Source organism: Dreissena polymorpha, chromosome 10 (genome assembly GCF_020536995.1).
Source record: "Dreissena polymorpha isolate Duluth1 chromosome 10, UMN_Dpol_1.0, whole genome shotgun sequence".
Classification (NCBI taxonomy): Eukaryota; Metazoa; Mollusca; class Bivalvia; order Myida; family Dreissenidae; genus Dreissena; species Dreissena polymorpha.
Window position 1 is genome coordinate 85,493,332 of NC_068364.1, and position 25,602 is coordinate 85,518,933.

The 25,602-nt window shown below is 36.1% G+C and overlaps 1 protein-coding gene and 2 long non-coding RNA genes across 5 annotated transcripts in view; 1 reads left to right on the forward strand and 2 right to left on the reverse strand.

Annotated features, from left to right (window-relative positions):
- Window positions 1-25,602, reverse strand: part of LOC127847168 (tripartite motif-containing protein 2-like) — a 111,167-nt gene that overhangs the window by 79,691 nt on the left and 5,874 nt on the right. For 2 of the 3 annotated variants that reach the window (XM_052378880.1, XM_052378881.1), the window contains exon 2: window positions 4,532-4,683. In XM_052378880.1, coding sequence (XP_052234840.1) covers window positions 4,532-4,613 — 82 coding nt within the window. In that variant the 5' untranslated portion in view covers window positions 4,614-4,683. Of the gene's footprint in view, window positions 1-4,531; window positions 4,684-25,602 lie in introns of those variants that run through there. The other variant, XM_052378882.1, reaches the window with a different exon arrangement.
- Window positions 2,592-3,854, reverse strand: LOC127847171 (uncharacterized). Its single transcript, XR_008033852.1, has 3 exons — window positions 3,553-3,854; window positions 2,973-3,407; window positions 2,592-2,827 (listed from the first exon to the last, which is right to left on the reverse strand). It is a non-coding gene; the product is annotated as an uncharacterized LOC127847171 (long non-coding RNA).
- LOC127847173 (uncharacterized) lies at window positions 7,652-10,463 on the forward strand. The gene is made up of 3 exons (XR_008033854.1): window positions 7,652-9,143; window positions 9,465-9,655; window positions 9,992-10,463. It is a non-coding gene; the product is annotated as an uncharacterized LOC127847173 (long non-coding RNA).

Here is a 25,602-nt window from a genome sequence, read left to right on the forward strand (position 1 = left end):
CTTGGTATAACTTGATTTTCGTGTCCTTTCTTCTTGTACCTCTTCCGACGTATTCTGTTTCAAGCACAAAACCCACCTATGCATAAGGTCGCATTCTACTATTTGTTTCAAAAATGGGCGTTAACTGACGGCAATCTACCAGAAACAACCCTGTTTTCAACTCCATTGAACCTGTTTTGTGTTGTTTACACTTTGTTGCATTTAACTAGCTTTGGATTTGTCTACCCGGCAATTAACAAATCGTGATCTTTTGTGTGCGCAACAATAAGGTAACTTTATAGTCCCACCATGATAGCAATGCTTAATCAGCTGATTCTTTTCAACAAAAAGTTACAATAGTTAACACGTGCAAGTTGCAATACATTACAGTAAAGAACATGGAATTTCAAAGATACGAATCAGTAGCATCCAATTGTTTCATTTATGGTTGCCGGATATTAGTAATACTTACTCAGTTGATTGTTTTCAAAAATAATTACAATAGTTGCAAGTTGCAATTCATGACAGTCATTAGAGCATGTAATTTCAGAGATACATATCCAGTGGGTTTTTTTCACCATTTTGTATATGGGGCCAAGTCCCTTTGGACTGGGAAAAATCGCGCATTTGGGAAATTAGTGTTACTGTTGTTTTGCTCACAAATGCTTCAAAATTGAGAATATGAGTATTTTCAGTATTAAATTTACCAAGGTTCAACTTATAGAGATGAATGGAAGGTGAACTAAATGTTAAGGTCTAAAAAAAAATACAATATGTTTTTTTTTTGGAAATCTTCGATTGGAAATTTATAGGTCCCATTTGGTAAAAAAATATACCTTTTTCGATTGGGAATGGGGCCAAATACTGGCCCTGAATTTGAACAAATAATACAGTACAGCCAAAGCGGCACAAACATAATCCGCGGCTACCCCACGGCCAGATTATTAGTCCGCGGCGGCCGAATCGTGTGTTCACGCGGCGTATCGCCGTGGCACTCGGCATCGATCCGCGCAACGACGCCAAGTCTGTATTAACCTCGCGTACTTTCGCGGAGTAAATCCGCCGCATACGTACGCGGCGGATCGAGTGAAAAGATATCCACCTACATGTACATACATGTATGTGTAGGGTAGAATTAATTACGCGCAACTGTTTATGTTTCGTTCGATTATCATTATTAAATTTGTAATCCGAAACACACTTCCGAATTTTAATGCTAACGCGTCCTTTGGCAAATTCTAGCGTCAAATAAACAGTGCTAAAATATCCTTTGTTTCATAAAAAGCGCGCGAAAATTATGCAGACATGTAGAACGTCGTTTGGAAAGTTTGGGTGTATTTTGTGTTGCATAAATACATGAACATCACGTCAGGCGTAAATCGCGTGTTCAGTGGAGAAAAAAAAACGCCCCGATTAGACGTTATTTCATCATCTCTATAAATAGTAACAAATGCCAAAATGTATTTGATACTTAAGGAAATATCGAGAATGTTTGTGTATCGTAAATATTTACCAGCATTTGCTTTAAACTGGAATATACGGGATTATCGGGTAATTAGTAGCGATATTAACTGTATAATATGAACAAAATAAAACGTGTTTATATACGCATATTCAAACAATAGTTATAATAAGCTGATAATTAACAAAACTACAAATACGTCGTCACCGTCTTGATTATTGATGTGGCTTCAAACTGCTAATTTTCTCAGCTAAAATATAATAGCGGAATCAACATGCAATTAATTTATAAATCCACCATATGCTGGAGCCTTGACCACTTGTATGTGCAAAAACATAATTACGTGACCTTGTTTATGTGTGAAATACATACACTACGGGCGGGAAACAAACTTAATAATTGGCCAGACACATTAACTATGCTTATATGTATATGCTAATACAATCCGCGCACAATAAATGTATTATGATTTTAATTATTATTATAATTGTTCTTTTGAAATTTGTTAACTACATGCAACTAATAATTTAAAAAAAAAATCATGATCGCATCGACTCGGCATCATGTCGCGGACCGCGGCATGCCTCGGCGGACAGATGCGAAGTTTCACGGCGAAATACGACTTGCCACCGCATACTGACGCGGCTTCAACGACTGACGCGGCATCGACTCGTTTCGCCTTGCCGCCGCGAATCGCGAAATACGTTTGTTCCGCTTTGGCTGTACTGTATATGTGTTTGTTAGAAACACAATGCACCCTACTATGCCACTTTTATTTATTAATTATTTTTTTTATCATTTGGCAGGTTCAGATAATTATCTCCCTTTAAAGCTTATTACTTCCCTTGGATTTGTTTTTTTGACCTTTGAACTTGAAGGATGACCTTGACCTTAACCTTTCACCACTCAAAATGTGCAGCTCCATGAGATACATATGCATGCCAGCTATCAAGTTCCTATCTGAAGCGACATAGAAGTTATGAGCATTTTTCGAAACCTACACGCAAAGTGTGACGGACAGACAGTCCGATAACTATATGCCCTCCTTCGGGGGACATAAAAACAACAACACTGATATCAGTGATATCCAATTGTTTAAATTTCTCATGACACCAAACCAATATTGGGTAATTCATAACTCAATTTCAAACAAGGGCTGTTTGTAAAACATGCATGCCCCCCATATGGGCTCTAAGTTGTAGTGACAGCCATTTTGTAAATATGTTTTTTGTCACTGTGACCTTGACCTTTGATCTAGTGACCTGAAAATCAATACGGGTCATCTGCGAGTCATGATCAATGTACCTATGAAGTTTCATGATCCTAGGCATAAGCTTTCCTGAGTTATCATCAGGAAACCATTTTACTATTTCGGGTCACTGTGACCTTGACCTTTGACCTAGTGACCTGAAAATCAATAGGGGTCATCTGCCAGTCATGATCAATGTACCTATCTAGTTTCATGATCCTAGGCATAAGCGTTCTTGAGTTATCATCCAGAAACCATTTCACTATTTCGGGTCACCGTGACCTTGACCTTTGACCTAGTGACCTGAAAATCAATAGGGGTCATCTGCTAGTCATGATCAATCTACCTATCAAGTTTCATGATCCTAGGCATAAGGGTTCTTGAATTATCATCCGGAAACCATTTTACTATTTCGGGTCACCGTGACCTTGACCTTTGACCTAGTGACCTGAAAATCAATAGGGGTCATCTGCTAGTCATGATCAATCTACCTATGAAGTTTCATGATCCTAGGCATAAGCGTTCTTGAATTATCATCCGGAAACCATTTTACTATTTCGGGTCACAGTGACCTTGACCTTTGATCTAGTGACCTGAAAATCAATAGGGGTCATCTGCGAGTCATGATCAATGTACCTATGAAGTTTCATGATCCTAGGCATAAGCTTTCCTGAGTTATCATCAGGAAACCATTTTACTATTTCGGGTCACTGTGACCTTGACCTTTGACCTAGTGACCTGAAAATCAATAGGGGTCATCTGCCAGTTATGATCAATGTACCTATCTAGTTTCATGATCCTAGGCATAAGCGTTCTTGAGTTATCATCCAGAAACCATTTCACTATTTCGGGTCACCATGACCTTGACCTTTGACCTAGTGACCTGAAAATCAATAGGGGTCATCTGCTAGTCATGATCAATCTACCTATCAAGTTTCATGATCCTAGGCATAAGGGTTCTTGAATTATCATCCGGAAACCATTTTACTATTTCGGGTCACCGTGACCTTGACCTTTGACCTAGTGACCTGAAAATCAATAGGGGTCATCTGCTAGTCATGATCAATCTACCTATGAAGTTTCATGATCCTAGGCATAAGCGTTCTTGAATTATCATCCGGAAACCATTTTACTATTTCAGGTCACAGTGACCTTGACCTTTGACCTAGTAATCTCAAAATCAATAGGGGTCATCTGTGAGTCATGATCAATGTACCTATGAAGTTTCATGATCCTAGGCCTAAGCGTTCTTGAGTTATTGTCTGACAACCACCTGGTGGACGGACCGACCGACCGACAGACTGACAGACCGACCGACAGACCGATATGAGCAAAGCAATATACCCTCTTCTTCGAAGGGGGGCATAAATATCTACTGTGAGATACAAGTTTAAGTTAAAGAAGAGATATATACAAACATTCTGACCTGAGGAGCCCACCCTTGTTCTATAAGTAGCTTTCATGTTAAGGATATAAACGTTTTCTCTGAAAACTACAAGCCAAGCACTCATTTTAGCAATCAAAAACACTTGAAAGAAAAGTAGAGCTTTTCACGAATTAGGCAAGCATAAATATGTGACAAAATTTTTAATGTGTGGGTCACTTCTGCTAATATTCTTTTTTTTTTTTAAAGATCAAAATGGAGACCATATAATTCACAGTCACTTTTATTTTTCATCCTGCAGATATCACGCAGGCGAGCACACATTTGCAAACATCTGTCCGCCAAAGTAAATCACTGCTCTGAAATGCAGTGTCTTCTTATTTTACCCCTGCAGTCCATAGAAAAGCAAATAATTTACACTAGCATACATTAATTCACAACAAATCTTTATTATTACCTGCAGCTTTGTTAGGTTCTCCTACATATACATTCAGGCCCTTAAGATTTTGATGATGTAAGATGGTTCCCTGTACACGCATCAGCAAGTCAGCCACATTCTATGATGTCATCACAATCTGCTGTTACACGGCAGTACTGGTAGGGTGGTCACTGAAAAGGTAAGGACAATATATTAACAAGGGAAAAAATTGTCATAAAACCAGGTTTTCAATTGGAAAAAATAGTCTGATAAAGGGACACAATTCAAAATGTGCATTGTTACCCCCCTTGTGTAAGATTCAATCTATTTTTACTCGTGGTGACCTTGATTTCAATTTGAAAAAAAAAGTCCTATAAACGGAGACCAACTCAAAATTTGCATTTTTACTGATTGAACAAAGTAACCCCTCTTGTTTCAAAATAAATCTATTTTTAATCGTGGCGACTTTGACCTTGGAGATATTGACGTAATTCTTTCGCGCGACACACCATCAAATGATGGTGAACAAATGTGCCAAATGATTTTAAAATCTGACAATAAATGACATAGTTATGGCCTGGACAAGCTCATTTATGGCCATTTTTGACCTTTGAACTCAAAGTGTGACCTTGACCTTGGAGATATTGACGAAATTCTTTCGCGCAACAAACAAATGTGCCAAATGATTTTAATATCTCGCAATGAACGACAAAGTTATGGCCCGGCCAAGCTTGTTCTGCCCGCCAGCCAGCCCACCAGCCGACATTCTCCAATCTAATAACCAGTTTTTTCCTTCTGAAAACCTGGTTAAAAATATTTGAATGTCATTTAAGTTTGTGTACTAGTTTGCACTGAAGAGTATTCAGAAAATGAATGCTGCCACTTTAACGAGCAGATGTGGGGGGGGGGCACAGTAATGCTCGTTAATTTTTATATAAAATTTTGATTCATTAAATTAATTTATTAAGTCTTTTATCAGGGAAAGGGGTCAGGTGGGTTGACTGGCTGTATGTTTTAAAAAATTTCAAATAAAATAGGACGGTATCCGGAGAAGTGCCCCCCCGGAGAACTGCCCCCCGGAGAACTGCCCCCTTATTTTAAAGGTGGCGGAGAGGTGCCCCCCCATCAAATCGGTAGGGGCGGAGAACTGCCCCCCTGTCAGAATTTAGTAGGCGGATATCTGCCCCCCCATCAAATCTGTAGGGGCGGAGAACTGCCCCCCCGGTGTCATATTAGTTATTAGTTACGTAGTGAAAACAATACTTACGGGTAATTTTACGTTATCGCCGTACACATTTTATCCGGTAACAATTTAATTTCAGTACAAGTATATTACCATTTATCGAACTGAATAACACAAATTGTCTAGAGGTATGTGATAATACTGTTTAAGGCCCTTGGTACGCATCTGCACCACTCACTATACATGAATGCCTTGTAAAAGTCGTGTTTTAATAAGAGCGCGAAACATAGTCGAGATCCACACAGGAAACGCGTGCGTGTTAATACTGGCAATGTGTTGCAACTAAATATAGACGTGCAACTCGGTACTTATGGAGGAAAAGTTACATCGGAATTAATTTACATTATAAAGATAGTATTGACCCATGGAAAAAAAGTTAATTGACATATAAAAAAGTAAATTAATAGGCAAGGCAAAGGCAATAATTTAGCTGACTTGAAGAAAAAAATGAAGTGAAGTTGAATTTATAAGCAATTTATTTATGTTGTTTAGTTAATTCATGTCTTCTAGCACCTTATCCGTCGGTAGCATCGCCAGACCGTCGAGTCGTCCGCAGTTTGCATTTTGAGCAGATCATGTCGACATGCCAAACAAACAAAATCGGTAACAGTTGCTTTAATTAGCAGCTAATAAGGCAGGCAGAGAACTTGTTACCGTTAACGATAAGTACCGCGATCTTTTAATCTTTTAATTGGTAGACCGGACCGACCTTAATTGTTAAGAACTTGTTAGCTTTGAATAAAGCCGCATACGGGTTTATTATATTGAACCGTCCAAATCCGTAATTGGCGAAAACAAACAAATAAATTATTGTTTTCAGCTGGCATAAGGATGGATTAAATTGCATGCTAATTGTTTGTTTTTATTACGGGGAAAATATCAAATAATTCAGCCGCGAAAACTTTTTATTAGCAAAAAGTTATTTGTTTTTCTTTGTTCACATTGACGAAAATCACGTGATTATAAAGTTGGCGACGTGACGACGTCCATGCCGAGGTAGGTATTTTATGCCGTTTTAAAACTTTTATTACTTGTACAACTTTATATTACTTTTGAAATTTCACTCAATTTCCATACATAATAGCAAGAAAGTTACTGGCGTTATTGTCATTATAATACTCGCTTTATATATCACCGCTATTTCTTTAATTAGGGGGCACTTCTCCGGGTCATCAATTCTGACAGGGGGGCAGTTCTCCGCCCCTTATTAATCAGCAGGGGGGCAGTTCTCCGCCCTATACAAAAACAGTGAGGGGGCAGTTCTCCGCCCAGTGAAAAATCTTTGGGGGGGCAGTTCTCCGGGGGGGCACTTCTCCTAGAGCCAAATAGGACACTTGATGAAGGCCTTAACAGTTAACTGCTCTGGAAAAATTGAAAACTACAAAAAATGCTTTGAATTATTAATCGCAAAGGCCTTTTCCTAACACAAGTCTGTAAATTTAGGAAACAAAACATTTCTGTAAAACAACATAAAACCGTCAGACATATAAATCATGTCTGAATTATTCATCCTCTGCCAGGATATTGATAGCTGTTGTTTCATTGTATACATTATATGTGTTCTGGATTGCATGCTTCTAGTCTATACGTCTGTAGATTTAGAAATATTTAACTGAATAATAAACCGTATATTGGCTTACTATATGTTTCAAAAAAAGAAGTATATACTATGTAAACAGGAGACTGGAGAAAACTAAGCTAGGAGACGTATGGAAATATTCTTTTACTTAATTTTTCTCTTAACTTTTATGATTAATTCGCCATATAACACTACATTTCCCATACAGATAAAAATGCCATAAAAATGTGCATTGTATTAAAAACACAATTCACATTTAATGTCTGACTGAAAGAGTAAGGATGGAAGCAGGGCTTTTTTCCTTCTTTATCAAGGGCCTTATAAAGGCCCCTCCCTTGTCAAAAAATAACCCACTTTCATACCAAAACACACTTAAACCAACATAAAACTGTGTTTTTTCTGAGTTTTTCTTAGCGGAAGTTGGTTTTTGCTAATAAAAGTGAGTTTTATGTGCGCTAAACTGTGCTTAACTGAGTTTAAAGTTGGTTATTTTAAGAAGATGTGTGTTTAAGCGAGTTTTTTTCTGTAAGAAGTCGTTTTTTTGTGTGTCAAAAGTGAGTCTTTTTATTTATGAGTTGGTTTATGTGTGTTTAAGTGTGTCTTTTTGTTTTATAAGCGAGTCTTTTACAACAGAAGTTGGTCTTTTTTTAAACAGAAGTGGGTTTAAGCGAGTTTAACTTGGTCTTTTTGTAAATAAGTTGAGAGCTGCAACGAGGCTTAAAGACTCACTTTAACACACTTTTCAACAAGTTGGTCTTTTGTTTATTAATATAACTCATCAATGAAACAATAATTCTTCAACTGGGTCTTTGTTTAATGTTTATAGCCATAAATAAAACAAGTCAATTGTAAAGGGGCTTGTTTTACAGCTTGTTTGCCATTGTCCCTATTGTAAATTTGTGTGCTCCCCATAATTTTTAGGGAATATTGGATGAAAATGGCTCTTTCAGAACATCACAGGTTCACAGATGGACAACAAGTATCACTGACAAAAACTATAACAATGGTCAAGCTTAGTTTTAAACATGAAAATGAAAGAGTTTGTGTTTCACTTTGATTTTTTTCTTTATGTTTGTTTTTATTATAAACAATATCTTATGATTGTTTTATGTCTTAATTTTTTCTTTTTTTTAAACAATCTCATATGATTGTTTATATTTGTTTAAAACAGTATTTACTTGTTAAATCTGCATATTTAAATAATTATGGTATTGGAAACATTATTTTGGAAATAATCTATTTATTTTTGTACATAAGTTATGCAAGATTTTGATATTTGCATATGATACCATCATATCCATTTTCTTAATTTGCAATAAAATAATAAAATGCCAAACATGACCTGTGTTACATAAACTGTCAACAAAATAACAAGACAATACCTAAAAACACCCTTATTTCACACCACTAACAATAAACAGATAACAATCTGTCAGGCATTCAGAGCTAAACAGGGTACTGATTATCTAGGGGTAGATAAGGCTACTGATGGGGTTTGCCTAGAGATAAGGCTGTGTGGAATAAGATATAAGGCTTTTGATTGGCTATTGCACTGAGGAAGTTATCTTTTTGAAAACAACAACTTTTGAAAAATAAGCTGGTGTCAGCAATTGAATATTGAGCTAAATTTAATTCAGCAACATTAATATAAAGAAGTGAAAGACTTATAATGGTAGTGTAAAATGTCTTGAAATTCTGTCAGCATGAAGTATTGTGTGATGAAAACAATGTGTTTTTTACTGCAATGTGGAAATCAATAATAAGTTGGTTGGAAAGGAGGTTGAACTGCCTGTTGTTGTTTTTGGAATACTGAAGAACAGTTTTAACAGGTTTGTATTGTCATTTCTTTACCCCTTTTTTTATTTAGTTTATTGAATTAATTATGATCATTATCATATTTATGTATTGTCACTGGGAAATGTAAATGGATAAGTTATTGTATTGCAATTTAAAGGATAAACAACACATTTTGAAGCAAAAATAGATAAACTTACACATGAAATAGTGTAAATGTTGTGTACAGTGAATAATTATGGTTGTGTTTCATGGTTATTGTCATCTAAAATTTTATTTATATCTATTTCTGGTTATTACTGAACGGATTTCTTTCCCTCATACTTAATTAGAACGTATATATTTTAATTTTGAAGGTTAAACTCTTGCCACAAGGCAAAATTGACATCGATGGGAAGATCCTTTGGAAAGAATGTGCATCATCGCCTGCCTGACGTATGGACTTTTAAACCTGGTTTTTACCCTGCACAAGCTGGCAAACTTGAGGGGAACAAGAGTGGGAAAACCTCGCCCTGTCCTTGACCAAGAAAGCTCGATTTGTTGAGAGGTAAACTATACAGGTTATTGCATTTACAATGCCACCAGACCACACAGCCAAATGAGACCACGCATCTTGGTACATTTTCAAACTGCATTTTCTACCAAACGCAATTTCTTTTAATAATTGATGAAAAGTGCTAAGTCACATGTGATCACGGGATTAAAATTTCAAAAATAAACAAACAAAAACAACAAGCAAATAACTTAAATTTATTTTTATTAAAGCAACAAGATTACCATAACAGCAATATTTCATAGATAAGTGGAACGAAAACATAACCAATCAACATGTTTGAAGAATGCCTTGCCCTTTTGAAAGTGATATGGTATTAATCCTTTGCAGATCAACTGGCATAAGAGATGCTCAAGAGGAGAAGGACACAAGCAGCATCAATGGTACAACTACGTGTCGCTCCAGCGCCCGCTTTCCAGGTCTCTACCAGCTGCTTTCCAGGTCCCTCCACCCGCCAAGATCAGGTCTAATTCCCTGCACTGGCTGCTTTACAGGTCCCCTAGCAGTCAAGGTCTCTCCAGTAGCTGCTGTGCAGGTCCCAACACCGTATGCCGTCAAGGTCCCTCCATAAGCTGAAATCCAGGTTCCTCATTCCACTGCGGTGCAGGTACCTCCAACAGCTGAGATCCAGGTCTCTGCAGCAGCTGCGGTCTAAATACTCCACCCGCAGTGGTCCATTGCGGTCAACCTTTTGCTTTAAAATCTTCCATAAATGTCTATTATTTTATAATGTATTGTAAAAATAATCTGTTTGTATAAATTTGCGGTGTACTATTTTTGTCATATAAACATAATTTTCGTACACATTGCGTTTTTTTCCCTTTTAACCACATGGGGCTTATAATGAACTGTTGTAATTGCTTCACAAAAACCATTTTTTCTAGAACATATCAGTCCAAAATTATTTTTTTTCACACTGCAAAATCCCACAAAAGGCTCACAAAAAACCTACTTTCTTAAAAAAACTCACTAAAACACTGTTAAAACCCACAAAAATCAACTTACCCAAACCCACAAATTTCTTTTGTTTTTTTTCACAGATAAAATACTGTTAATAACTAGGTTTAAAGCGAGTTAAAAGCTTGTTTTCACTGTGAAAAAAACTAACAAAGGCGTGCTTTCAGCTCACTTTTCGCTCACTTAAAAACCGTGTTTAGCCTGCTTATAGCTCACATAAAAAACACACTTTTTACCCACTTAAAACCAACTCCACAGACAGAAGTTGGTCTAAGCATGTTTAAAAAACCTCAAAAAACCAACTTGTAGAAAATCATACTCACTTTAAACCCACTTAAGATGGTTAAAAAACCCACTATGTTGGTTTAAAGCGAGTTAAACCAAGATTTAACTCAGAAAAAACCAAGTCGGTAAGCTAAAAAACCCAGTCGGTAAGCTAAAAGCGTGTCTGAAAAACCCGCTTTTAGCACAGTGCAAATACAGCAGAGTTAAACACAGATGCCTGAAAAAAACTCACTTTAAACCCACTTAAGACGGTTAAAAAACCACTATGTTGGCTTTAAGCGAGTTAAACCAAGATTCAACTCAGATAAAACCAAGTCGGTAAGCAAAAAGTGTGTTTAAAAGACTCGCTTTTAACTCGGTGCCAATACCGCAGGGTTAAACCCAGTTTAAAACTGGGTTATAACCGGATTTTGCTCACTTTTTTGACAAGGGCTAGTTTCCCCAAGAGAAAGGCCCCTTCCCAAAAATGAATTTCTTTAAAATGATGCAATTTTCCCCATATTTTAAGCTTTAAATTTGGGAACAAAATCCCTTTCCTCAGTTTTGTGATAATGTTTTGTCCAAAATGTAAGGACAGGCCCTTTCCCCAAATAAAGAAAACAAAGCCCTGGAAAGAAAACTAAAACCATCTTATAATACAATCCAACCAAGTGTGACATAAATATTACAGCAAGTCCCAGAAAAGATTAATTATATACAACATGAATCACACACATCATCATGTTAACACTACCTGCAAGGTGGTTCCATTAGTCATTGCACATACATGTAGATAAAACACCATTTAGGATGTTCCATTAGTCATTGCACATAGATAAAACACCATTTAGTGCATCTCGTGGCAAAAATCAGAGAAATCAAGATTCTGTTTAAAGGTCCTAGATGGAATTGGGAGGTTGTGAGCAGGTAGTGTTTATCCATTTATCTTCAACCTTAACAAGAGGGTCAAATGTCCTTAAGCGCTCACCTGAGATCGCAAGGAACTTAAAAGTTTTAAGCATGTAGTGTTCAATCAAAATTGCCTCATAACCTGACAATCATTTTTTTAATTGACCACAATTTGCAAAATATTCATAGAATCAAAGTTTTGAAGTAAGGGATAAGGATGTTAGACGACATACATCATTTTGGGTTAACTAAACCACCTGAATTAGTCTTCAGTCCAAAACTAGGCCCAATTTTGTCAAGGTGAAAAATAAAAAAATGAGATCAGGTGATATGTTTCAGCGTTTTGAATTTTTTTAAGACATTAAGACATCTGAGCAAATATACTACTCAAAATTTGCTAAGGATCACTTTTTAAAATATGTGTAACTTGAAGTTCACCCCTAGCTAGATTCAGCCAGCGTAACGCATCATGATAAATCAATACATAAAAATAAAATCAAAAACACACATTCTAATATCAAAACCTGCAAAATAACAATTTATATTAAATTAAATTGAAGATAATGTGAAAATAAAAAGTGATCCTTAGCAAATTTTGAGTAGCAGTCTTTCCGAAATACCGTTGGTCCTCGGATTTTTCCGATAATAATTTGGAAAATCCGGAAATGATTCTAATATTACCGGACCTCGTGTCCGGTTATAAAATTATGGCGAAATTTGGAATTCCATAAGCTATTTCCAGAAAAGTTTCATGGCAAAAGTGGGAATTTACTGAGTTATTTATGAATAATCCAATCATGTAAAACATTTTTTCATTGGTTGCATTTCTTGAATGACGTACGTGCATATACGGTATCCGAAGATTTTTGCTGCGTCGTCAATGCAAATTACACACTACGTCATCACTATATGAGTAGATTCGCAAAGGGAGAGAAACGATACCATATACTTTTGGTTCCCGTTATATCCGATTAATTCGTAAGCAAGCAGGGCATTAAATTAATCTGATAATATTAAAATATTGTTAAAAATGTCATCTTTGTCTTTCGTCATCATTTTTTACTTTTTGGGCCTGAAATAATCAGTCTGGGCCGGAAATGGCTGCATGATTATAGGACCTCATGGCCGGCAATAAATTATAATTTTGGGAAGGACTGGAGTAGTATATAAGAGCTTTGCAGTAAGTACTATTGGTGCTCAGGCCTTTTCCTGGCATTTCTACGGGTCTGTTAAATGGACCTATTTCAAAACTCAAATCGTAAAGAAACTTTCTAAATTTGAAAAAAAATTTCCCAATTTCCAGATTTAAAAAAAATTATTTTAAATGTTTCTTATGATTATTATATCTCAATTTTATTTCAATTACATCTCACAAAGTATATAACTATAGTTTATATTATATTGTTTTTCTTATTTGAAATATTTATAAAGAGTAATATTTAATTAGTTTTTCCCAACTTAGTGGACTTTTCCTGAAAAAAATCCCAATCCAGAAATCACATTTTTTTCCAAAATGGCACAGAAAAGACCTAATGCTACATGTACATGTTAAGGAAAATTTATCATTTTGGGTTTCCCTTCTGTAGGTGCTGGGAGAGGGAATCATATAATAAAACATGGTCTTTTTTTTTCTTTGATTAGTTTACATTTATTTAATTTCTTCTGTGGAGTGAGTTTACTAAATGGTTTGATGTTTCATAACGAAATACTTGCAACAGGAAATTTGATGAGTACCTGACCACAGCAGACTGCTTTTAAGCAAATATTAAAACTACACAAATACTTGGAATTATAACACAAGCAGTTGACCGTTATTCTCAAGTGACCGGTCAGTTTTGACTGTATTTCTTTACTATTATTCACTTCAGCATATAAAATGTAAACATACAACTTGTATTTGGTGTTTAAAAAACATATTTTTGTTTGATATGGGGATCTTTATTGGAGTGTGGATTAGAAAACACTAAATAAAAGCATCTAAATACAAGCCATGCAGATGTCGCATTCATTACCTGAGGTCCCACAATAGAATAATTATATGTATGATAAACCATCCACAGCATCATGAAAACACCAACTGTAACCTGATTTCATTATTCATCGCACATGATTTCATACAGATAATCCACAAAGTGCAAAGCATTCAAAAACCAAACTCAGAATCAATAAGCAATTTAAAAGGCTTCTAGATGGCATGCAAAGATAGTGTCTGTGAGCAATTGCACGCAATCATTTATCATGCATCTAGAAAACAACTGTCTCAGCATCAGAGATGGAAAATACAAGACAGAAAATGAGACTGAAGTTTTTTTTACAAAGTTCATGATAGCATAGTGGATAATGATGTTTGCCTAGCGATCAGAAGGTCATAGGTTCCATCTGTTTCCTCTATAGACTCCTCAAAAAAACAGGACAGACTTGATAGTTTTACAATAAGCCTTAGGATTTCAAAGCAATAAATAAATAGTTCTATACTCAATAGGTGCTTACTAGTCACAAGTACAGCGAGCTCCAGCTTGGCCTAAAAGTAGGGACGCATATATCACCCTATCGCCCACCCAGTCCAGTTTTACCCAAGCATATGCCCTTTTCATGAACTAATTATGCAGGAAATGTTCACAGTGAAACTGAGTTTAATAAATTACATATTTTATATATTGTACAAACAATGTTTTAAATGAAAACATGCCCTTTGCACAAATCAGAGTGCTTCACTTTTCAAATCCCAAACGGAGCGGAGCACTGGCTACTGCATCAGCAATTTGGAAGGATGTGAAGTGTGTCTCCAAGATAACCCACATGAAGCTTTTATGATAAAGCACTATGTCAATAAGGAAACTGCATGCTGAAAATCATTGATTACATAAAACGTCTGGGCCATGTCTCAGATAGACAAACTTTCCTGCGTTTTGCAGACACAGAATGACGCATTTGAATAGACAATGAGTCGACTCTAAATGGAAAAAAATGCAACGCAAGAACATATGGGATTAGGACCATTACTCACGCTGTTATTAAGTCGACTTCTTCTTACTCAATGGGAAGTCTAAAAACCCACAAAAGCTGATTGTTTGTAACAAAAGGGTGGTTTAATATGCATGATTCTGCATAAGGAGAATTACATAGTGTTCAGAGAGCAATAAATATGCCAAAGCTAATGCAGAATGTATATATATGAGCCGTACTTTGTGTGTCAAGTATAGTCTAGTCTACACCCGCTAATCTGAGACAACACTTTTATAATTTTTTAACCCTTTCAGTGCTGGAACCGAATTTAAAAGGCCTTTGCAAACAGTTTGGATCCAGATGAGATGCCACAGAACGTGGCGTCTCATCAGGATCCAAACTGTTTGCTTGTTTGATAGTATTCTTTGGAAAAAAAATCGAAGAAAATGCTTATTTTAGAAATTCAGCAGACGACATTTCAGCAGACAAAAAATTTCCCAGCATGCAAAGGGTTAGAGGAAGTCTCTTCTAAATTTAAATCCAGACTAAGGAAAAATTTAAATCCCTGATAAGTCTGTGCAGACTGCTCAGGCTAATGTGGCACAATACTTTACCCACATGCATTAACCCCGATTTAATACTCAGAGAGACCGTTTAATATAAATATGTATCTGCTTATGGCCGATATATTTCCAAGATTGATTTTCAAGACTACAAGAGTTGCAATTATGGGTCAAATCACTGACAATATTTCTTTTACATGATTTCTAAAATTATTGCTAAAAAACTGTACCAAAACCCATAAATTACCTTCCATCATTTATAAAGTAGACAATGGCCACTGTTATTATACACAAGACATGAATAAATGATACACAAAAATGCCCATGCTAAATTGTCTTGACCAGTATTAATGAAATAACTTAGGCCTGAGTTACTATTTATATCATTTTAATCAGTGCCCTAACTGCACAAACCACCTACTAAACAGCATCAACGATTATTAGATAATGAGGGAACATTGACTATCTACCAGCTGCCATTACCAGATAAGGGGATTGTTTCCTGCCAACAAATTTAATTATTCCTCAGGGAAATCAGTAAATAATTGACCAAATGCCAGCCAAAGAGATATGTGTCAGTCCAACTCAGCTAGTCTGGAGGATCCAATCACTTGCCAGGAATGGACACACCTTCCTTAACCCTTTGCATGCTGGGAAATTTGTCGTCTGCTGAATTCCTAAAATAAGCATTTTCTTAGATTATTTCTTTTCAAATAATACTATTAGAATAGCAAACAGTTTGGATCCTGATGAGACGCCACGTTCTGTGGCGTCTCATCTGGATCCAAACTGTTTGCAAATTCTTCAAAATTCCGTTCGAGCACTGAAAGAGCTAGTCCTTGAGTCTGTAAAGTTGTGTGATTAGCATGCTAAGTGCCATTTTTAATAAGGCCATACAAATAGTATTCCATGCTTTTCAAGTCCCTATTTTAAAACTGGGCGTTAAACATGTGCATAAACTGCAGATAAGCCTGTGCAGGGACAACACTTTCCGCCATTAAAATAAAAAAATTAAAAAGAGACTTCCTTAATAAATTAAAAAAAAAAATATTCATAAAAAACGAAAGTTAATTTCCTGATTAGCCTGTGTGGACTGCACAGGCTTCAGAGGGACAACACTTTTTGCACAAACATAAAGCCCCATATTCCCAGAGTTCAACTTGCATATACATCGTATTCAGCGGCCTGTAGAGCACTGAGCATTAAAGATCTCATGAATTCTCAAACTCAGTTTAAATCATAGCTTCTAAAATATTTGTTGCATGAGGCAAAGAAATGTTTCAGCGTTGTTTGAATCTTAGCAACAATAATAGCAACCACATAATAATATTAATTTGCTAATAAAACCACTAAAAGTTTGCATTATCATGTTTTGTCAGTTTTCTCATTTTTAATAAATCTAATTTCATCATGATCTGAAAACTGAATACCCTTGGTCCAATGCCTGTCTGTTGTATTTGTATTCAGCTTTGTCAAGTCTATTCATATGCAGAAATCAATGAAACATCTCCATTAACAAGTATTTTGCAAACACTGCTGGTTTTGTCAACAATCAAGTATTATTGATAATTGCAAAATGTTCCTTCTAATAAGGCCAGGCAATTAACAAGCTCCCTAGGGACTTACCCTGCCATTTATAAGGCCAAGTAAATGATTTATTAGTGTTGAATGAAGTGTTCAGGGGGTCATATTTTTTCAAGAAAACACACAATGCTTTGCAAAACTGCATGTGAGGCGGAATCCTGAACTAATAATTGTATTCATGATGCATGTTCGGTCTCTTTGCAACATCAAGAGCAACTTTTTATAAATGTATTATTGAATAAATTGCAAAAGCTATGTTGATTCATGAGAAATGCATTTTATTGCCAAATAAATGCTCAAGATGTACATTACTTGCATAAATAAATCAAAAGTAGTGCTGTTAGAGCCAATGGAATAAAACAGAAGTGGATTTATTATCAAAGCAATGCAATAGCAGTGGATTTATTATCAAAGCAAATCAAAAGCAGTGAATTTACTGACAAAGTAATGCAATATGAATTAATTTATTGACAAGAATTAAGTATTGCCAGAACAGAGAAATTATTGCTAAAGAAACACAATTGCAGTAAATGCATAATTGCCAATAATGAGGAAATGCAGGAGCAGTGAAATTCTTGCCAAAGAATAGCAATTTGCAATTCTTTGGCAATAATTTCACTGCTCCTGTACACATTGCATTTATTGTACCAAGAGAAATTCACTTGTATTACATGCTTATCTACCTTACATTAATTTTATTTTGCTTTTAGTGTCAAGACAATACTCTGACAATTGCATGCAAACAGGTAATTCACAGATAATTTCTTGATCAGCACTTAAAGATTAACTGACTTAACAAGGAGCATAAGGCTAAGAGCCAGTCTTTCTTAAACAAACATTATCAAACATTTCAAGATTATTCAAAGAAAAACTCTTGTGGACAATTCCGCTTTTCTCTTTACCTTTCTGTAACATTTTCAAAACAAACATTTGAACCATAAAAGAGGATTCAAATATTTCATTTGACATCAGATATGATAACTTCCATGCCAACCACTAAATATTGCTGACATGTTTATGGTTCCATGGCAAGCAATACCTGATCAATATTCCCACCATGCAGATCACAGAGTCTAAGCCACCATGAGAGCAATTCCTGTATACTGTTATGTAGCATGTAATCGATGTTTATTCAAATAAACTGGGGGAATACAATGTCTCTGAAGTAATGGAAACAAACAAAGAGATTCTAAAGAAGAAACAGCATAAGGAAGAGAACATGATCAGGTAGAATAGAGCAGAAACATGCTGAGAAGTAAGAAAATTAATTGAGGTTGATAGTTCAAAGCAAGACACTCACATAACAAGCAAACACCATGGGGTTCATGTTTCTATACAATTGTACAAGCAAACACAGAGAATATATATTCTACTTTATTCAAAAGGAATATAAATATGCAGAAAGGGACGCTCATTACCTTAATGCCAGCATGAATACATTATTGCAAAAAAACATACATTTAAATAGGCTCAAGTTTCTTGGAAACAATTATCACATTTTTTATCCAGTTAAACTCCAAACACATGAAATTCACAGTTTTATGCATACTTTTTTTCCTGGGAGGATTTACAACATGTGAAGATTATAACAGATAAAACCTATCAAAATGAAAACCTGCCACCGGTAGAGCCAGATGCCATGCCAGAGGGAAATAGAGCGGCAATTAAATGGCTATAAATTTCAGGAAAATCAAATCAAGCACAACCCCAAACATTGCCTCTGTTTTCACATAAATCATGGATGGTACACATTTATTGTCTGTTCAAGTGAACTGTATTATAACATGCAATGGATAGGCTACAAACTTAGCATCAGAAAATAAATTTAACACCTTGCATATTTCAAAGATCCACATAGTTTGAGTATTAGCTGAGAGCTTACAAGATAATGACCCTGTGTGTTTACAAAGCTAATTTAATAACATTATGTTAGATAAGGACACCTTGCATATTGTTAAACAGTTTTTTTTGCTCTGTAAAAAACGCCGTAAATCAGATCCGATCCCAAAGTATTAAACGGACCCAAACCGAAATTGTAGAAACAAAAATCCCAATGTCCAAAAAAACTAATATATATTTATTTATTTTTACAAAGAAGTGTCTAATGATATCTAAATTTTATTTCATAAACATATAGTTATATACTTAATTTACATGTACATACTTAATATGATTTGTACCCACAATTGTCAGGAAAAGGCCTGATGTGTCAGTATTTGTTGATAAAAAAATCTCAATTGGGGCCATTTTGTCGATGAAAAAATCCCAAATTTGCCATTTTATCGATAAACAAATCTCAATTAAACCAGACTCCTTTTCCCTAAATGGCTAAAAAAAAACCTGCAAAAGTAATTCAGTGTTGTAGGTACATTACAGATTAAAGATACATGGAAGAGAACATTGCAATAATTACACAAATAAACAAGAGATGTATTTGTCAGAAACACAATGCCCCCTATTGCCCCGCTTTGAAATAAAATTTCAATATATCATATGGCAGGTTTAGAAGTTATCCCTTTCAAAGCTTATTACCGGTACTTCCCTTGGATTTTTATTTTTACTTTTGACCTTGAAGGATGACCTTGACCTTTCACCACTCAAAATGTGCAGCTTTATGAGATACATGTACACATGCATGCCAAATATCAAGCTGCTATCTTCAATATTCAAAAAGTTATAACCAAACTTTAACGAAGTTAAAGTTTTGGGACACACACATATTACAATGACAGACAGACAGGCCAAAAACAACATGCCCCCCATCTTTTGATCCGGGGGCATAAAAACAACAAATTTTGCGAAGACACCATTCAAAGTGCGCACCCTCTAACTCAAGCTCCAAGAGACAAAAAAACTTTTTTCAAAATTGTATGGTTTCATACATTCATGTGCCCCTTTTGATTAGAGTGTCTCAGTGAAAATAGATATAATATTGTAAATTGAACATAACACTGTTTTCCTATCCTTTATGTAAATAAGCCAACATAAATATTTGCGCATTATCTAAGAAAGACATCTTCTATACGGATATGACTTCAGCTCATCTGTTTACAGATTCTGAATCCATAAGACTAAATATTTGCTTGAAATCTTTAGTATTAAGGATTCAGGAAATTAAGAAATTCAGCAATCAGGAGTATGTTTTGATGTTCAATTCACCATTTACAGACACATGTCAATTAAAAACCCTCTAAGAACATTTCTAATAACCGTTCCAGGATGCAAGCATGCCTGTTTCAGTGTTTCTATCATCAGTGAACATAAACATCTACTAAGACATCTCTCAGATCCTGTCATGACGACCCCATCAAGTGTCCTCATCCTACTGATATTCCATGTCAAGATTTATCAAGGTTTGAATGGGAAACTGATGTATCAGCTGACCATTCCCATGTCAGATACATACTTCTTAAAGTAAAATGCCTGATTATATCAGACAATGGATCGGTCCTCGATTACCCACTTAAACAACAATTGAGAATCCTGGTTGCTTGAAATAAATACCAGCAAACATTTGACTCACTGTCTGCCGGACTTAGTCCCTCATGTTTTATATCTTAAATCTTCAAATTGCTAACAAAATTTAATCTGTAATATGAAACGTTCTTCATGTGTATACACTTAATTTCAAATACCTGATATATAATCCTGTTTCATTTCTAGATTATTAATAGATAAATGTAATCTTGTTAACAAATTAACAACAACAAAAAGATTTCTATCAGTATTAAGTGAACCAAGTTTGTGCTTTCAAAATCTTTAACATTCTTAATGAAATTTGATTCCATTTTGTTTAAAGGCAATTCTATTTTAACCGAGTTGAAAAAGGGGCATTACTTTTGAACTTTTTTACGTAGGATGTTACAAATCACACATGCACAACTTCATTGCTTTATTATTTTGAAAGAGAAAGGCATTCCAATTAATATTATCAATACACAGTTCATTGCAAGAATATTTTGTAATGAAGATGTTGGTGACAGTTATGAAAATGAATTTTAATGACGTTCAAATTGAATGACAATAAGGAAAATATTGCTAAAGAATTCATGTCAAGATCAATTTCAAACATTTTTTAAAACCTATCTTTATATTTATAGTTGTAACCTTTGTGGATAAATGCAAATATTGAGTTCCAATATTGCATGTAAATATTACACCATCTACAAGATATCTGATTATCTAAATTACCAAATGTTAATACCGGGTTAGCAGATGTAATACTGTTATGCTTAATAACAATAAAGTAATACCTAATAAATGACCCATATTTCATAAGATCGATTGAACATTGTAAACATGCCAACCCCAGTGCATACACATTCCTGTTTGAACATACATGTAATGCTCCATTAGGACAAAGGATTCTACATAGACATGCACTTGTTTGAATTTTGTTTGTGCTAAGTAAACCCAGATGTGATCTGTCAATTATAGCATATTCTAACATGGAACAGAACAGATCATGCAGATAGTTTATTTACGACTTACACATTTACAGCTCATAGTCAAACTAAACAATAAATACACATGCATCAAAATAACAAAAATGTGTTTATGCATTTTTACCAATATATGATTGTAGTGAGAATGTAATACAATGTATGTAAGAAAAGGCACTATATTATTTTTTAATAAAGTTAAGTGGATTTTTAAAATCTGTTAGTGATTGAGAAAAAATTATGCAGTTAGATTTCATACATGATAATTTCAATTGTGGGGAAAAAATATTCTTTATATATTTTTGGCTCTAAGTTTAAATGCTTTAATACAGAAATTAGCAAGAAGAATCAGTATAGATTTTCTGGTCTCATTCAATAATTTTTGTTAAAATTTAAACACACTTGGTCTTCTTCTGTAAACATCACGCATAAGTGTACATTTGTACATGTATTTCTAAAATGATCATACAAATGGCATAGCAAAACAAAGCGGAATTCATCTTCCATCTGAGTGTTCGACACAAACTAATCTGAGTAAGGAGTTCAAGGCAGAACTCATCTTCAATCAGTGTTCGACACTAACTAATCTGAGTAAGGAGTTCAAGGCAGAACTCATCTTCAATCAGTGTTCGACACTAACTAATCTGAGTAAGGAGTTCAAGGCAGAACTCATCTTCAATCAGTGTTCGACACTAACTAATCTGAGTAAGGAGTTTAAGGCAGAACTCATCTTCAATCAGTGTTCGACACTAACTAATCTGAGTAAGGAGTTCAAGGCAGAACTCATCTTCAATCAGTGTTTGACACTAACTAATCTGAGTAAGGAGTTCAAGGCAGAACTCATCTTCAATCAGTGTTCGACACTCACTAATCTGAGTAAGGAGTTCAAGGCAGAACTCATCTTCAATCAGTGTTCGACACTCACTAATCTGAGTAAGGAGTTCAAGGCAGAACTCATCTTCAATCAGTGTTCGACACTCACTAATCTGAGTAAGGAGTTCAAGGCAGAACTCATCTTCAATCAGTGTTCGACACTCACTAATCTGAGTAAGGAGTTCAAGGCAGAACTCATCTTCAATCAGTGTTCGACACTAACTAATCTGAGTAAGGAGTTCAAGGCAGAACTCATCTTCCATCAGTGTTCGACACTAACTAATCTGAGTAAGGAGTTCAAGGCAGAACTCATCTTCAATCAGTGTTCGACACTAACTAATCTGAGTAAGGAGTTCAAGGCAGAACTCATCTTCAATCAGTGTTCGACACTCACTAATCTGAGTAAGGAGTTCAAGGCAGAACTCATCTTCCATCAGTGTTCGACACTTACTAATCTGAGTAAGGAGTTCAAGGCAGAACTCATCTTCCATCAGTGTTCGACACTCACTAATCTGAGTAAGGAGTTCAAGGCAGAACTCATCTTCCATCAGTGTTCGACACTCACTAATCTGAGAAAGGAGTTCAAGGCAGAACTCATCTTCCATCAGTGTTCGACACTAACTAATCTGAGTAAGGAGTTCAAGGCAGAACTCATCTTCAATCAGTGTTCGACACTCACTAATCTGAGTAAGGAGTTCAAGGCAGAACTCATCTTCCATCAGTGTTCGACACTTACTAATCTGAGTAAGGAGTTCAAGGCAGAACTCATCTTCCATCAGTGTTCGACACTCACTAATCTGAGTAAGGAGTTCAAGGCAGAACTCATCTTCCATCAGTGTTCGACACTCACTAATCTGAGTAAGGAGTTCAAGGCAGAACTCATCTTCCATCAGTGTTCGACACTCACTAATCTGAGTAAGGAGTTCAAGGCAGAACTCATCTTCCATCAGTGTTCGACACTCACTAATCTGAGTAAGGAGTTCAAGGCAGAACTCATCTTCCATCAGTGTTCGACACTCACTAATCTGAGTAAGGAGTTCAAGGCAGAACTTATCTTCCATCAGTGTTCGACACTCACTAATCTGAGTAAGGAGTTCAAGGCAGAACTCATCTTCCATCAGTGTTCGACACTAACTAATCTGAGTAAGGAGTTCAAGGCAGAACTCATCTTCAATCAGTGTTCGACACTAACTTATCTAGGTAAGGAGTTCAAGGCAGAACTCATCTTCCATCAGTGTTCGACACTCACTAATCTGAGTAAGGAATTCAAGGCAGAACTCATCTTTCATCAGTGTTCGACACTCACTAATCTGAGTAAGGAGTTCAAGGCAGAACTCATCTTCCATCAGTGTTCGACACTCACCAATCTGAGTAAGGAGTTCAAGGCAGAACTCATCTTCCATCAGTGTTCGACACTTACTAATCTGAGTAAGGAGTTCAAGGCAGAACTCATCTTCCATCAGTGTTCGACACTAACTAATCTGAGTAAGGAGTTAAGGCAGAACTCATCTTCCATCAGTGTTCGACACTAACTAATCTGAGTAAGGAGTTCAAGGCAGAACTCATCTTCCATCAGTGTTCGACACTCACTAATCTGAGTAAGGAGTTCAAGGCAGAACTCATCTTCCATCAGTGTTCGACACTCACTAATCTGAGTAAGGAGTTCAAGGCAGAACTCATCTTCCATCAGTGTTCGACACTCACTAATCTGAGTAAGGAGTTCAAGGCAGAACTCATCTTCCATCAGTGTTCGACACTTACTAATCTGAGTAAGGAGTTCAAGGCAGAACTCATCTTCCATCAGTGTTCGACACTCACTAATCTGAGTAAGGAGTTCAAGACAGAACTCATCTTCAATCAGTGTTCGACACTCACTAATCTGAGTAAGGAGTTCAAGGCAGAACTCATCTTCAATCAGTGTTTGACACTCACTAATCTGAGTAAGGAGTTCAAGGCAGAACTCATCTTCAATCAGTGTTTGACACTCACTAATCTGAGTAAGGAGTTCAAGGCAGAACTCATCTTCAATCAGTGTTTGACACTAACTAATCTGAGTAAGGAGTTCAAGGCAGAACTCATCTTCAATCAGTGTTCGACACTAACTAATCTGAGTAAGGAGTTCAAGGCAGAACTCATCTTCCATCAGTGTTCTACACTCACTAATCTGAGTAAGGAGTTCAAGGCAGAACTCATCTTCCATCAGTGTTCGACACTCACTAATCTGAGTAAGGAGTTCAAGGCAGAACTCATCTTCCATCAGTGTTCGACACTCACTAATCTGAGTAAGGAGTTCAAGGCAGAACTCATCTTCCATCAGTGTTCGACACTTACTAATCTGAGTAAGGAGTTCAAGGCAGAACTCATCTTCCATCAGTGTTCGACACTAACTAATCTGAGTAAGGAGTTCAAGGCAGAACTCATCTTCCATCAGTGTTCGACACTAACTAATCTGAGTAAGGAGTTCAAGGCAGAACTCATCTTCCATCAGTGTTCGACACTCACTAATCTGAGTAAGGAGTTCAAGGCAGAACTCATCTTCCATCAGTGTTCGACACTCACTAATCTGAGTAAGGAGTTCAAGGCAGAACTCATCTTCCATCAGTGTTCGACACTCACTAATCTGAGTAAGGAGTTCAAGGCAGAACTCATCTTCCATCAGTGTTCGACACTTACTAATCTGAGTAAGGAGTTCAAGGCAGAACTCTTCCATCAGTGTTCGACACTCACTAATCTGAGTAAGGAGTTCAAGGCAGAACTCATCTTCAATCAGTGTTCGACACTCACTAATCTGAGTAAGGAGTTCAAGGCAGAACTCATCTTCAATCAGTGTTTGACACTCACTAATCTGAGTAAGGAGTTCAAGGCAGAACTCATCTTCAATCAGTGTTTGACACTCACTAATCTGAGTAAGGAGTTCAAGGCAGAACTCATCTTCAATCAGTGTTTGACACTCACTAATCTGAGTAAGGAGTTCAAGGCAGAACTCATCTTCAATCAGTGTTTGACACTAACTAATCTGAGTAAGGAGTTCAAGGCAGAACTCATCTTCAATCAGTGTTCGACACTCACTAATCTGAGTAAGGAGTTCAAGGCAGAACTCATCTTCAATCAGTGTTCGACACTCACTAATCTGAGTAAGGAGTTCAAGGCAGAACTCATCTTCCATCAGTGTTCGACACTCACTAATCTGAGTAAGGAGTTCAAGGCAGAACTCATCTTCAATCAGTGTTTGACACTCACTAATCTGAGTAAGGAGTTCAAGGCAGAACTCATCTTCAATCAGTGTTTGACACTCACTAATCTGAGTAAGGAGTTCAAGGCAGAACTCATCTTCAATCAGTGTTTGACACTAACTAACCTGAGTAAGGAGTTCAAGGCAGAACTCATCTTCAATCAGTGTTTG